Source organism: Cynocephalus volans, chromosome 10 (assembly GCF_027409185.1).
Source record: "Cynocephalus volans isolate mCynVol1 chromosome 10, mCynVol1.pri, whole genome shotgun sequence".
NCBI lineage: Eukaryota > Metazoa > Chordata > Mammalia > Dermoptera > Cynocephalidae > Cynocephalus > Cynocephalus volans.
In genome coordinates this window covers 82,968,624-82,983,710 of record NC_084469.1, presented here as the reverse complement: position 1 = coordinate 82,983,710, position 15,087 = coordinate 82,968,624, and the positions used below count along the sequence as shown (strand labels likewise).

The 15,087-nt window shown below is 39.0% G+C and overlaps 1 protein-coding gene across 4 annotated transcripts in view; it reads left to right on the top strand.

The window, feature by feature from the left end:
* The window catches only part of PHKB (phosphorylase kinase regulatory subunit beta), a 217,241-nt gene that overhangs the window by 97,933 nt on the left and 104,221 nt on the right, over nucleotides 1-15,087 (top strand). For all 4 annotated transcript variants that reach the window (XM_063110493.1, XM_063110492.1, XM_063110494.1 and 1 more), the window contains 2 exons: nucleotides 7,703-7,766; nucleotides 13,967-14,062. In XM_063110493.1, coding sequence (XP_062966563.1) covers nucleotides 7,703-7,766; nucleotides 13,967-14,062 — 160 coding nt within the window. The remainder of the gene's footprint in view (nucleotides 1-7,702; nucleotides 7,767-13,966; nucleotides 14,063-15,087) is intronic.

The window sequence follows — 15,087 nt, the reverse complement described above, 5'->3', positions numbered from 1 at the left end:
TGCATATGTCTTTTTTTCATCCTTTACTTTCAACCTGTCTACATTGTTATATTTGAATATATATGTACATATATACATGTTCTTGTAGACAATATATAGTTGAGTCATGTTTTAACTCTGCCAATCTCTTTCTCTTAATAGATGTATTTAGGCCTCATATTTAATGTAATTATTGATAAGTTTGGGCTTAATTCTTTCATTTTATTTTTTGTTCTCTGTTTATTCTCTCTGTTTTTTATTTCTATGTTTTCTTTTCCCTAGTTTCCTGTAGGTACTTGAACACTTCTTAGAATTTCATTTTGATTCATCTGTACTAGTTTTGAGGGTATCTTTTTGTATAGCATTTGGCTTCTGTGGGTATTACACTATCTGTATGTAACACCTCTGTGTATCATGTAATCATTTTACTAGTTTGAGGAAAGTATGGAAACCTTACTTACATTTATGTCTTATTGCCTTCCCCCACTTATAATGTAATTATCTTAAATTTTCTGCCATATATATTTAGAATCACATCAGACAGTATTATAAGTTTTGTTTCAACTGTCAAACATAAAACTTAAAAAGAGAAGAAACAGCTATTGAATTTACCCATGTTTTTGCTTACTGTATTCTTTATTTATTTTTGATGTTCCAGGGTTTCTTTTTGATGTTCCAAGGTTTCTTTTCTTCTTTTCTTTTTTTTAATCATTACCTTTTTGTTTACAGAACTGACTTTAGACATTCATTTAGGGTAGGTCTGCTGGTGATGAATCTCTTATTTTTCTTTCATTTTGCTTCTTCTTGATTTTTAAATGATATATTTACTGGTATAAGATTCTGGTTGGCAGTTCTTTGCTTTCAGTGCTTGAAAATTCTTGTGCCACATCCTTCTAGCCTTCATGATTTCTGATAAGCCATCCACTGTCATTCTAATTGTTTTCCCCTATAGGTAAAATGTTTCCTCTGGCTACTTTTAAGATTTTCCTTAAAAGGAAACTTCTCTGACTATCTTTCACAGAGATTTCCACAAATGTTCCCTTATCATGTAACTTAAGGCTATTGTAATGGTGGTTTCCTATACCCCTTCCAACCCAGAATTTCTGAAAGCTTTATTTGAGTTCTATTGTGTGGTGCTTTGTTTCACTGAGTTCAGCTTAATTCTGAGAGGGAACCTTGTGTGACTGTCTTTTGTGTAGGTTAAATGAATGTGCCCATACCATATGCCCAGTGCTGCGTATAATGGTGATTTCATATACATGTTCCAGGCAAGATTTTTGCAAGATATATGTGAGTTCTGCATTGTGGTGATTTGTTTCATGGAGTTACACTGAATTCCCTGTGAATGCCTTATTGTGAGTGTCTTTCATAGACATTTCCAGGAATGTTCTCACTGAAAATTTAAGTCTGTAGTTATCAGAAGTTATGATTTGTCTTAATATGGATATTTAAATTTTTATTCTGTTTTGATTTCATTCAGCTTCTTGACTCTTTTCATTCAGGTTTATGACTCTTGCTAATTGGGAATTTTTCTGCCATTATTTCATCTACTAACTTGTTCAACTCTGCCCTCTTTCTCCTTACTTTTAGAACTCTAATGACATGAATGTTAGATTTTTTTGTTATGATCCCACAGGTTCCTGAGACCCTGTTCATTTTTTCTGGTCTATTTTTTCTCTTTTGTTCAGATTGAATAATTTCTATTGTTCTTCTTTTAGTCTAGTTATTCTTTCCTCTGTCCCCTTCATTCTCCATTGAGACTGTTTATTGAGTTTTTTATCTTGATTATTTTATTTTTCAGTTCTAAAAACTTTGCTGAGACTTTTCTATTTTTTATTTAAGGCTTTTTTTTTTTTTTTATTTGTTTCAAGCATGTTCAGGATTGCTTATTGAAGCATTTTCGTCATGGCTACTTCAAAATTTTTGTTAGATAATTCTAACATCTGTCTTCTTGATGTTAGTATCTGGTGATTGAATTTTTTCATTTGGTTTGAGCTCTTTCTGGTTTTAGGTGTGAAGAGTAATTTTTTATTTTTTCTTTGTTTGTTTGTTGTTTTTTGGCAGCTGGTCAGTACAGGGATCTGAACCCTTGACCTTAATGTTATAAGGCCATGCTCTAACCAACTGAGCTAACCAGCTAACCCTAATGAGAAGTAATTTTTGATAGAGACATGGACATTTTGGGTATTATATTATGAGAACTTGAATCTTATTTTAACTTTCTGTTTGGCTATATTTTTGGATGCTCTGGCAGGGAAGAGGGGGCATGTCACCTCATTACTGTCAAGTGAAGATATACGGCCACGTTTTTTGTTGACACCTAAGATGGGGACCCCTAATTACTGCCAGATTTGGGTGGAATGTCCACCTCCCCTGTAGGCCTCCACTGATACCTTCTTGGCTGGGAAGGATAGGAGTGCCTCAGTACTGGTTCCCAGTTGGCCTCCATTTATAAGACAGGAGAAAAGATGTGACTTCTCAGCTGATAGGATTGGTCGAAATAGCCTCCTCTGACACCATCCTTGTGTGAGGGGGAGGTTCACCTCATTTCTGATGGGTGGGGCAGAAGTCTAGGCTCTCCATGTGGTCTTCACTGACACCAAGATGTAGCGGGGGGGGGGGGGGGTTACCACGCATTTGAAATGAAAGTCTATATTTCCTCCTCTGACCCTGCTATAGCTGAGAGGATTGGGGACTGAGCAGGATGCATCACGATAGATTCATGAGTATAGTAGTCTAAGTTTCTCACTCAGCCTTTTCTGGAGTTGGTTGGGGAAGGGTAACAGTTTTTTCTTAGTGGTTATTGTCTAAAAGCTTTCTACTAAGCTGCCTTTTTCCTGGTCCTTTGGCTAGAGAGAGCAAGCTTTTGTTGGGGCTTTTTCACATGCGTTTGCTGGTATTTCCAAGTTGTTGGCTTCTTGAGCTCTAGTCCTATTATATATAAGACAAAAAGGAAGCCCAGGGAACTTACCACAGTGCTGTTCCTAGAGTCCTGAACTTCGTAGCCAGTCTGCCTTCCTTTCTCCGTTTTTCTGAACTTATGTTTGTTGTATATGTAATGTCCAAGATTTTTAGTCTTCCTTACTGAGAGGAATAGGGAAAATTATGTCTACTTCATCTTCCCATCCATATATTTTTAAAATAGCTGTCCAGACCTGTTTACTGTCCTGCAATAAAAGTAATGTTTGCTTCAGAACAGTTTGTGTAAACAACTGTATTAGTCTGTTAATGTTGCTTATAACAAAATACATGGAACTGTGTATTTTATTAAGAAAACGAAATTTATTGCTTACACAGTTTCTAAGGCTAGGAAGTCCTAAGTCCATATTGCGAAAATGGTGGAGCAGAGAGAGCAAGAGAGAGCTAATAACCTCCTCATGCACTCTCCTTTTAAAGCCCTCCAAACCATGCCTGTGACCACCATTTTTAATCCATTCACTACAGCGTGGTCCTACAAACTAATCACCTCTTCAAGGCCCCACCTTTCAATTACCATAATAGGATTTTCCACTCTCTTAATGGTCACAGTGGGTGCCAAGTTTCTAATACATAAAACTTGGGGGACAAAATTCAAGCTTCAGTGAGTTTGAGGTGGGGGACATTCAGCCTACTACAATAACTCATAGAAAATGTAGATCATGATGACATGAAAACTTAGAACAGTGGTCCTCAAATTTAAAGTGTACTCAAATACCTGGAGGGATTTTTAGCACTGATTATGGGGCCCTACTGCTAGAGAGGAGTGAAAATTGGCATTTCTAACAAATTCTCAGATAGTGCTGATGGTGCTGCTTTGTGGACCACCTTTGATAATCACTGTTTTATAGAAATGCTGAATTGATGATAGATGATAAATCTTAAGTGATATTAATGGCAGATGCAGTTGTTTTGAGTAAAACAAATAAAAATTTGTAATAAGTCAAATAAACTGGACATTAGGTAGATATTTATAAGATGATAATGTCATATTTTTAATGAACTGGGTCTTTCCATTTTCTAGCACTATTGTATGTGGCACTTGAGAGGACAAAGGTGTAAGAGGACATTGAGGGAAATAATTTTATTACAAAGAGAAGAATATAACACAAAGTGAGAGGCATAGTGATCAGTTGTTCTGTGAGCATGAAAGATACCTATTTTATTGTATTGTAGGCAAATAGGTGTATTAAACCACACTCTGATAAGTATATGATGTGTAAGATTTTTTTTAGGGCTCAGTTGAAATCAGAAAAGCTCTATTACATTCATCTGAACTAATGATTCTCAACCTGATAATTACATATCATCGTAATACACCTTCCAAGTTCGTCTTTATTTTTTTGAGTTAGTGAATAGAAATGATATTGGAATAGGGGAGTTCTGGTTAAGATGGCAGAATAGATGGTTGCCAGTGTCACTCTCTCCCACAAATCAACCAAATTTACAGCTATAAAAATGTAACATCAGCCAAGCTGGGGCCGCTGGAGCTCAGGGGAAGAGGAGAGACCTACAGAGTTCATGAAGGTGGGAGAAGCCACGATGAAAGAAAGAAAAAGCTGCTCTGAGCATTTCAGGCCGTGGCTGCTTTAAGACTTGAGCTGATGAGCACATGGAGCAGGAGCTGGCAGAAGCTGCAGCTGTGCCCTTCAGATGGAGTTACTTGCAGGCGGCAGGAGAGAAGAGGGCCTTGGTGGCCCCCAGGACAGCAAGACCGCTAATAAGTTTCCCATGGACCCACAAAGGAGTGAGGAGCCAGAACAACTGAAAAAAGGGAGCCACTCAGAGGCCAGTGAGTCATCGCAGCGGAACAGTGCAGGGCCCATCCCATGTGAAGTGTTTGGAGCACGGGTGGTTGGTGAGATGGGAACACCGGGAGAACACTGGGACACAGCAAGGACAGACGACCTGTCCCCCAGTCAGCACAGGACTACTCAGAGGAGATTAGTTAGGAATGCAGAATAGCATGGGGTGCAGTTTGATGAAAAAACTCAGGGTCAGATCAGAGTTTCTACAGAACACAGATCCACCGGGTCTCTGTGGAGCCAGAAGTACCTATAAGATCAACCATTAAACCCTGAGCTGCACAAAAAGCCTTCCCTAGGGAAACAGCAGCAAAGCAGCAATTTAACTCAATGACACAGCAAAGTACTGGTTCCCACAGGAAGTTCCCCCATGTTAGAAACAAAGGACAAAAAATTAGTTCCAGCCCAGGCACACCACCAGCACGTTGGGGCCTGCCTGGGAACCGGAGGCTTGGATCCAGGCACCGGACCCCACTCCCACTTCCAGGCAAACTGCACCAGTCCCTCAGGGCCTGCCCAGAGACCCAAGGCCTGGAAAAGGGGACCGGATCCCCTCTCCCACAACCAGGCACACCAAGCCAGCGCTTCAGGTCCTGCCCGGGACCCGGGGTATGGAGTCAGGGACCAGACCACCCTCCCACAACCAGGCATACCATGCCAGCACCTCGGGGCCTGTCCAGGGAACCGGGGCATAGGGAAGGGGACTGGACCCCTCTCCCACAACCAGGCACACCACACCAGTGCCTCAGGCCCTGCCCAGGGACCTGAGGCATGGAGAAGGGGTCTGGACCTCTCTCCCACAATCAGGCACACCATCCCAAGCACCTCGGGGCCTACCTGGGGATCCGAGGCTTGGAGAAGGGGACCAGACCTCTTTCTCACAACCAGGCACACCAAGCCAGTGCCTCAGGTCCCACCTGGGGACCTGAGATATATAGAGCTGGGGATTGGACCCTTCTCCCACACCAGGCACAAAACGCCAGCACCTCGGGGCCCATCTGGGTACCCGAGGCGTGGAGAGGGGGACCGGACCCTCATCCCTCAACCACGCACATGGCTCCAGTGCCTCGGGCTGGCCCGGAGACCTGGGGCATGGAGAAGGGGACCAGACCACCCTGTCTCAACCAGGCACACTGTGCCAGCACCTCGGGGCCAGCCCAGAGACCCGGGGCCAGCCCAGAGACCCGGGGCATGGAGAAGGAGGCCAGGCCCCTCTCCTTCAACCAGGCACACCGAGACCACTCGTTGGGTCTTGTCTGGTGACCTGAGGCATGGAGAAGGGGACTGGTCCTCTCTCCCACAACCAGGCACACCAAGTCAGCACCTTGGGTCCCACCCAGTGACCCGAGGCATGGAGCCAGGAATCGGACCCTCCTCCCACAACAAGTCACACCATGCCAGCACCTCGGGGCCTGCCCAGGGACCTGAGGCATGGAGAAGGGGACTGAACCTCTCTCCCACAACCAGACACACCAAGCCAGCACCTCGGGGCCTGCCCAGGGACCTGAGGCATGGAGAAGGGGACCAGACCACTCTCCCACAACCAGGCACACCAAGCCAGTGCCTTGGGTCCCACCCAGTGACCCGAGGCATGGAGCCAGGAACCGGACCCTCCTCCCACAACCAGGCACATGGCTCCAGCACCTCAGGGCCCACCCAGGGACCTGGGGCATGGAGAAGGGGACTGGACTTCTCTCCCACAACAAGGCACACCAAGCCAGTGCGTCAGGGCCTGCCCAGGGACCTGAGGCAGGGAGGAGACCGGACCTCTCTCCCACAACCAGGCACAACATGCCAGCACCTCAGGGCCTGCCTGGGGACCCGAGGCATGGAGAGGGGGACTGGACCTCTCTCCCACAACCAGGCACACTACACTGTGCCAGTGCCTCGGGGCCCACCCAGGGACCCAGGGCTTGGAGAAGGGGACCAGGCCCCTCTCCTTCAACCAAGCACACCAAGCCAGCTCCTTGGGTCTAGTCCAGTGACCTGAGGCATGGAGAAGGGGACTGGCCACTTGTCCCACAACCAGGCACATGGCACCAGTGCCTTGAGGCCTGCCCAGGGGCCAGAGGCATAGAGAAGGGGACCAAACACACCCCACAACCAGGCATACCGTCAGTGCCAAGGAGCATACCAAAAACATCACCTCCGTGTGGGTGGCCCACCACAGCCACCACAATAACTATGGCTGCTGTAAAAGTGGATAGACGCCACAACCACTACGCAGATGGTCCGCCAACCACTAGAGTGCATTCACACAAGAAGAGTCACCAGCAGAGACGGAGAAAAGAAAAGGATGTCCCTTTCCACAAAGCCCATTCCAGAGTGACAGAAGAAGCATCTGCTCTATGATAATATTGGGGGACCTGATCACACCTCTCAGCATTGGACAGATCATCTAGGCAACAAATTAACAGAGTAACCATTATTCTTTCAGAAGGAGAGAAGAAATCTAGGGCTATTAGATGGGGGAGGGGGAGCAAGAGGGGGATGGGGAGAGATTGGAAAAGGGGTATAAAGAATAATTATGATTTGTAACAATATATATGCTAGTAAAATTGATTTAATCAGCATATCTCAATGTTCAACCCCAAAATTTTGTATAATCGATTTTGATTCAATAAATAAAATTTTTAAAAATAATAAATAAATAAATAAAAGAAAAAATAAAGAAATTGGAATTAAAAATGCTTCTTATCAGTGGTATGACCATTAGTTTAGATCAAGGTGAACCTAGAAATATTTTTCCCAGATGATCACTAACTGTAAAAACGAAAAATTAAGATAGTGAAATGTCAGAATAAAGTCTCTTACGCATTATTCTTCTTACGGAAGTTGTAAGTGTTAATAAAGAAACTTGCTTGTGAATATTCATCAGATAATAATTCTTATTTTGTAGCCAGATATATTACAGTAATAAAGTATTTCCTTTACTCTTTTAGCTCTGTTGGCTTAGCAAAAGCAGCTCTAGAAGCGATTAATGGATTCAACCTCTTTGGCAACCAGGTAAAAAAACAAAACAAAAAGTATTTGATTATTTGAAATGCATGTGTAATCAATTTGGTTATTTTATTAACGAAGTCATTTCTTTATAATCAGAGAATGTCTAAAATTTATTTATCATAAATATGTAGTTTTGATCCAAGCTTCATCCTCAACTGGTTGTAATCAGATGTTTAAAATCTCATTTTCTCTGGGGATAAAAGGGAAACTCTGAAGGTCACCTTAAATTTTTGTAAGATCTTTAGCCAGTTATTGTACCCCAAAAAGTAAATTAATCATGTGGCTGTGGATTGAATTGTCAATGGAAAAAAAAATGTGAGGATAGAAGTTACTGCTCTGGATCAAGAAGTAGGCTAATTTTCTTTTGCGATATTTTTAAAGATTCCTAAAATGGCAAGGCAAAGGGAAGTTTCCAACTGATAGTATGATTAGCCCTAAGCTATTGAAATGCTAAGTCAGTAAAGATATATCTTAGGAAGTTACACAGAAATGCAAAAAAGTGACATGATTTTGTTATGGCAGTTATAATACTGTGTACCTGAAGGCTTGAATTTAACAAAGTTTCAAGTTGGAGTATGGTAACACAACCTCCTGTCTTCCTCTCTCTGCATACACAAATCCTCTTCTCAACCCAACTTTCTCCAGAAGGTGGGCTCTGGTTATAACCAGAATATGAGAAATGACCACAGACGTTAAAGGATTGGAAGAGAAGAATTGCACTTCATTCTGGGTGCCCAAGTGGTGACTCTTGATCACCCACTTCACAAATTCCTAGATGGATGGATGGATAGATGGATGGATGGATAGAATGAATGTATGTAGGAGGGTAATAGAGCACTAAAGAATGGCATTGTATTAGGAGTGAGGAGACAGGATTCCTGTATGCTCTGAATTCTCATTCGTGAGTTCTGTGACTTCTGGCTAGTTATTTACCTAAGTCTCAGTTTCTAAAAAATAGAGATGATTAAAAGTTAACTTAGGTAGCAAAGTGCTTGGCAAAGATTAAACTCTTAATAAATGTTATCTCTTATTGCTATTATTAATGAAATACTTATAATACCAAAGAAGGGAAATGACGAGATTGGACTGAAAGCCCTCTAAAGACTATCTCAGGGAGAATGAGAGGAGTCATGGATTAAACCAGAGGTTGTGTGGCAGCAGTCTGGAAAGGCACAGGTCTTGCCACCCCATCTGATTTGGCACACCAAAAAGTAAGCTGAATGGAGTTAAGTGTCCCTAGGTTGGCTGTTACACAGTGATCGCCAGCTCTTTTTTGCAGTCGTGTCTTCTCCTTGGAAGTACCTGAGTCTACAGAGTATGTCGCTTGTATATCTGTATGCACCCTCTCCATCTACATATACAAGTAAACCCACACACATACATATCAGTATCTTTCCTAACTCTACCCATCTTTCAGGACTCTACTTTTCCCAGAAAGTTTTCATAGATTGCTCAGCTCTAATTCTAAAACCGCTGAATTGCTTTCCTATGCATTCTGATTTTGAGTTATAAATGTATGGCTGGTATTGTTTCTCAGCTAGTTTCTTAATCTTGACAACACACTGGAATCATTTGAGGAATTTGAAAAACGATACTTATGCCTGGGCTGTACCCCCAGGGATTCCGATTTAATGGGTCTAGAGGGAGGCCCTAGCATTGAGATTTTTTGAAACTCTGCAGGAATTCTCATGTGCAGCCAAGGATGAAAACAACTGCTCTAAGCACAGTTCATTTTTGACCTTGATTATGTCATGTCTGTTTCTAGCAGAGCAATGTTCCAGTGCAGCAGTGTTGCTGAATTGACTACCCCTTGATTATTTCAGATAGAAATATAAACAAATAATGTCCTTTAGTTACACGAATATCACATGTTGCCAGTAGAGCCTCTTCATCTTCCATTTTTATAGGATAGTATCAGTGTCCTACTTTTACAAACTCCCTTTCATCTTTTCTTCTGATGTGGAAAATTGCAGAAACCTGACTTTGAGAATGGTAATATTCCTGCCTCTACAGCAGTTAAATTAATAATACGTCACTAAACAGTAGCACATTTAAAAGTACATGTGATCTTTTTAGTGTTTAATCATTTTATAATGTTGCTTCATGTACTTAAAAGAGCTATGGTCTAATTAAACGCCAGTGGCTGGGAAAAGAACTGACATAAAGAAATGTTTTCATTCAAATGAAAACCCAAAGAAACTTCCTAAAGGCTTGGGAGTTTCAGATCATATGGGTATTCACAGTTATTTCTAAAGACTGTTGGTACAGTGTTTTGGAAGACCTGATCATGTGTCTTTAACTAAATTAATTGAGACCTTTCAAAAAGTGCATCCCCTATTGGTGTCAACTCAAGAGAATTAATGATCAGGTTCATCGTTGTCTGTAGTTTGAAAATTCCTTCAACAGTATGTGAGCAGGATCCTCTTTTAGGAGAGAAGCTTAGCTTTTTGGAGATGGAAGAGCCTTTCCCAAAATGAATGGCCAGAGAGTTGAGATAGCTTTTTTCAGGTCACACAGCAGAGGGCAGAATCTGGAGTTAAACCAAAGCCACTCAATAAAGAAGATGGAAGATCAACTATTGATATGGGAAATCTCAGATGTTGAATGCTTTCTACCTTTAGAGTTGAGAGCTGTGCATTTTTTTTGAAAACTCTTAAGCCATTTTCTGCTTAATAATTATTGAGCTTCTTTTCTCTGTAAAACTAAAACTGCTATAAAAATAAAGAAATAATAAAAAAATTATTGAGCTTCTGAAGGAGGTATCACAGTGTGAAAGACTTGCCTTTTGCCCTTTTTGTGCTTCCATGTATGAGCTAAACCAAATGTTAGTTTTATTTTTATGGGCAATTGTTGGGTGGAAAAGTTTTTAGCTTTGGTTATGATTATTATGCATTCCTACATTTCCTTTCTTCTTCTTCTTTTTTTTTTTTTTCCTGTAATCACTTTCCTCATTATTCAAGAAAAAAAAAAAAAAAACACAAACACACACACACACACATTGTTTAACTCTTCACTCTGAAACTATTTTCCAAAGTTATTTTTCTTTGGGACACTAAGAATAAAATATGATAAAATGGCCTAATTTCTTTAATGATCAGTTTACAATAAAGCCTAATTTGAGGCAGAGCCACATTTAGAAACATACTCATATACTCATGTAACCCTCAGTAGGGGAATTTCATATTTCATCATGGTCTCAAATATAAATATAACAAATATATTTAAATATTATTTAAGAAATATTTGACAATATTTAAATAACAATATTTAAATAAATCAGAATTTACGTTTATCAAATGTCATAGACATAGCAACAATTTTGTGATTCCAGGGTTTGAGTCTCAGCTCTGTTCTTCTGAGACCCTGAGAATGCTCAGGTTCATCTTTGTCTGTAGTTTGAAAATTCCTTTAACAGTACGTGAGCAGGATCCTCTGTAAAGAAGAGAAGCCTGGATTGTGAGAGGGGCTGCTGGAAACAACTGTGGGTCAGTAAACAAGAGTTGGCTATTTACACACCCATTGCCACCACAGCCACGGTGCAGGAGTGAGTTCCCATCAATAATATCCTTTCTGGAAGAATGTTGTTCTCCAGGCTCTGCCACAGAGCTAAGGGGCAGCCTAATATCAAAACTAGGGAAGAAAATCTACTGATTGTAGTGTTGTGATGTGATTTTGCTTCCAAAATAAGAATAGAAAAGATTCACTGACCAGTTTCATCATGTTTTTTTTAAAAATTCTAGATCAGGGCAGCAAGTCTCTTAGCTCAGGCTCAGAGAAGTGATTGATGAGGAAAAGGCCTAGACAGTCCTTCAAATCATTTCACTTTGGATTGAGACCAATGAGATCTGCAATGTCTTATGGTCATAGATGGTAACCTTGGCCTTAGGGACCATCTCAAAAGTGTTTTTTCAGGTCATGGGGATTGAGGGGAGAGGTAAATGAGTCAGTGCATCTCTTCTTCACCATTAGAACTCAAATTCACATGACAATGGTCAGGTAGAATCATCTTCTAGTGCATTTACTAGTACAAAGACAATTACAGAAACTCAGTTGGTGAGTCAAGTTTGAGCTGTCATTCTTAAAATATGCTCTTTAGGTGGAGTTAAGATATTGTGGCAGAGGTATGGTGACTTCAGGAAATGGAAGATGGAAATAAAATATCCAAAGATAATCAGATACTCTGAAGTGACATATGCTTATAAAGCATCTTTTCATATTCCTGTCTTTTATTGGGGAAATCAAGATACTGACAAATGAGCTAAGGCCAGAATCTATAAGGTGAGAACTAGAGAGATTGCTCATGTTATGCAAAGTGTTCAAAGTAGTGCAGACATCTAGCTTCCTTTGAAATTTGCAGGCCTAAAATTAATGTGTCTGTTGATTTAAAGTAGGTGATAATTAAGTCCATGTGTGGGCTCTCCTTGATGACTTTTTTAAAGACTTGTTTCAGAAGGGGGAATGGCTGCCTAGATCCTAGGTGATTTTACCCTTCTGGAAATCAGGGCCATAATGCCTAAAGTATGGCATATTTTTGTAAGAGGACAGCCAAACAATATATTTAACTAGCCGTTGATCATAATGTTAAAATATGGTAATATTATGAGATTATGTTTCCCTTTAGGCATATTTCTTAAAGGCTGCCAGAGGAAAATAGAGACCTGAAAAAATACTTGGATGAATTTAGATAAATAAGCCATTTATATGTTGCCAGAAAATAGAAGTTGGCTGTTTATATTAATCAAATAATGGAAAGAATTGCCAAATTTGCAATTTCACTTTGTTATTTATAAATTATTCTATTTAGATTTTATCTTTTAAAAATTCAATTCCAGGCAGACAGATTAGCATGCAATTAACTTTATTAATTGTTAGCCTAAAGATAAATTATAGCTTCTATTTTTTGTGTATTCACAGGCTCTCAACATATTATAACCATTCATTTCCATACTGTTTTGGAAATGAATGGTTATAGCAAATGGTAAAGCAATAACCTTGCTTGCTCCCATTTCCCCCCAAATTCAGATTCTAGCTCTGGTCCTCACCATCTCCATGAAGTTCCCCAGCTTCTCAGGGACTTATTATAATTACTATTCCTCCATCTAAGCCACTCACTTGGTACTTAGTTGTGTATCACCATGTGCAGTCTTCTTGCATTTTTAATAGTTGTCTTGTTCACAACTGTATATCAACTGGGTAAGCTCTTTGAGAGCACAGGTCAAGTTCCATCTTGTTTGTTTTCCTGAAAGCAGAGTCTGGTGCTTCTGGATTTTGAAGTTTCAGCCAAAGTGATTGAAGTATTTTAGTTTCAGGGTGAATGTATCTTTGAAGTTGGTGAGAATTGGGATGAGATTAAGAGCAAAGCCATGTTTACTTACAACTGTGCTGTTGAATGTGGAATGCACTATGGCTAAATGGTAAATTTTTTATAAGCTGATTAGCAGACCAAGTGACATTTTCTGTTACACTTGTCTTTTTATTCAAGTTTTTTGTCCTTACTTGAAAGATAAGTTTTTTAGCGTGGAAAATTGTGTAATCTAGTGGTTGAAGCATGGGCTTTTGTGTCAGAGACTTGATTTTGAACCTGAGTTTTGTTAAACTAAGGCTTAGTGTACTTTTCAATAAATTGGGTATAATAATATTTACCTATGGAGATTAAATGAGATAATCCATGTGAAATTTAAAGCACAGTGTCTGACTCATGAATATTAGTGTTATTTGCATTGTTGTTATTTGAGATTCTCAGGTCTTCATATTTTAATCAAGTATTTTTTTACATTCATAATTCTAGACTATATATTTGTTTAGTTTGATCATATAATCATTTTTTATGAAGAATGTACAATTACTGCGAGAATTAGTTCTTTATTCCTTGTCATTTTAGTTAAATTAGTTGTATTTTCATTAAAATATGTAATTAATTGATTGGTTATCTTGTAATCAATACATTTTGATTTATAAGAAAACCAAGGAAAATAGGAAAAATGTAAAAATGACATTTTAATTATTATAAAATTAGTATGTTTATTGGCAAGAAATTTGAGAAATACTGAGTATAAAAATAGAAAATTAATACCTTCTATAATCCCATATTCAAATGTAGTCAATGTTAGTATTTTCATGAAATTTCTCACAGTCAAATCGTCATATGTTCTATAAGTCCTTTTTTCTTAATTTAGGAAATATTTTTCTTTTTCTCTTTCCAGGGCTGTTCTTGGTCAGTTATATTTGTGGATCTCGATGCTCATAATCGCAACAGGCAAACTTTGTGTTCACTGTTACCCAGAGAATCAAGATCTCATGTGAGACATTTTTATGATAAATTAATAGGAAATATCTTATGGTTTTTATGTAGTTTTACCTTCTTTTTTAAGAAAGTGCTATAAAATATTAGAGGTCATCCAGAAGAGTATAAGAAGACATGATAGATTTTGTCCCTCATTCCTCTGGCCTGTGGAGGTCTTGGGAAGTGAACAGAGTTGTGAACAAAGCTGCTTTGTCCTTTGAGTCTTTTGTAGGACAATAGAAAAGTAGACATTGGGGGGAGGGCGGGGTAGCAACATTTTGCTAAAATGAATCTTTTTTTGTCATGGAATATTAAAAAATATGTTTTATAATTTATATTTCTTTTGAATAAAATTACCTTGTTTCTTTTCTCTCATTTGATTTGCCTTTTTCTCTGTGTGATAAACTTTTGTATGGATATAGTACCTGATTGCAGATTTTTTTAGATATTATTTGTGGTTCTTTCTTAGAAAATACCCAAAATGGAATAATTTAATTATTTTTAAATGACTATTTTACATAAGTAATGCAAGATTAAAATGAAAAAGCAAAACTCATAAATAAGCAAATAATATAATATCCATTTATTCCACCACTCAGATATAATCTTAAGATGGCAGCATTTGGATATATATATTTCCATATATTTTAATGTACATATATAATATTTTTATTTTTCAAATCTAGAACAATATTGTTTATAATGATTGGTAACCTGGTCCTATGAATTGATATGTTTCCATATCAATAAACACATTTCTACAGTGTATGTTTTAATGGCTTCTAATTTACTCAACTAGTTGTTGGACATTTAGGTTGTTTTCTCTTTTTGCTATTATAAGCAAATTGTTATGATGGACTATGTTGTGACGAATATTAGTATTAAATATTTACATATTGCTTTAATTAATATTTTAAAGTTTGAGCCCAAAAGTTTTATTTCCTCTATAAGGTTCACTGAAGTATGCCATACAAATGTCTTATCTTCCCTTGGAGCAGTGGAAGCTCACTGTCAGTTGTATAACCTTACTGACTTTTCATT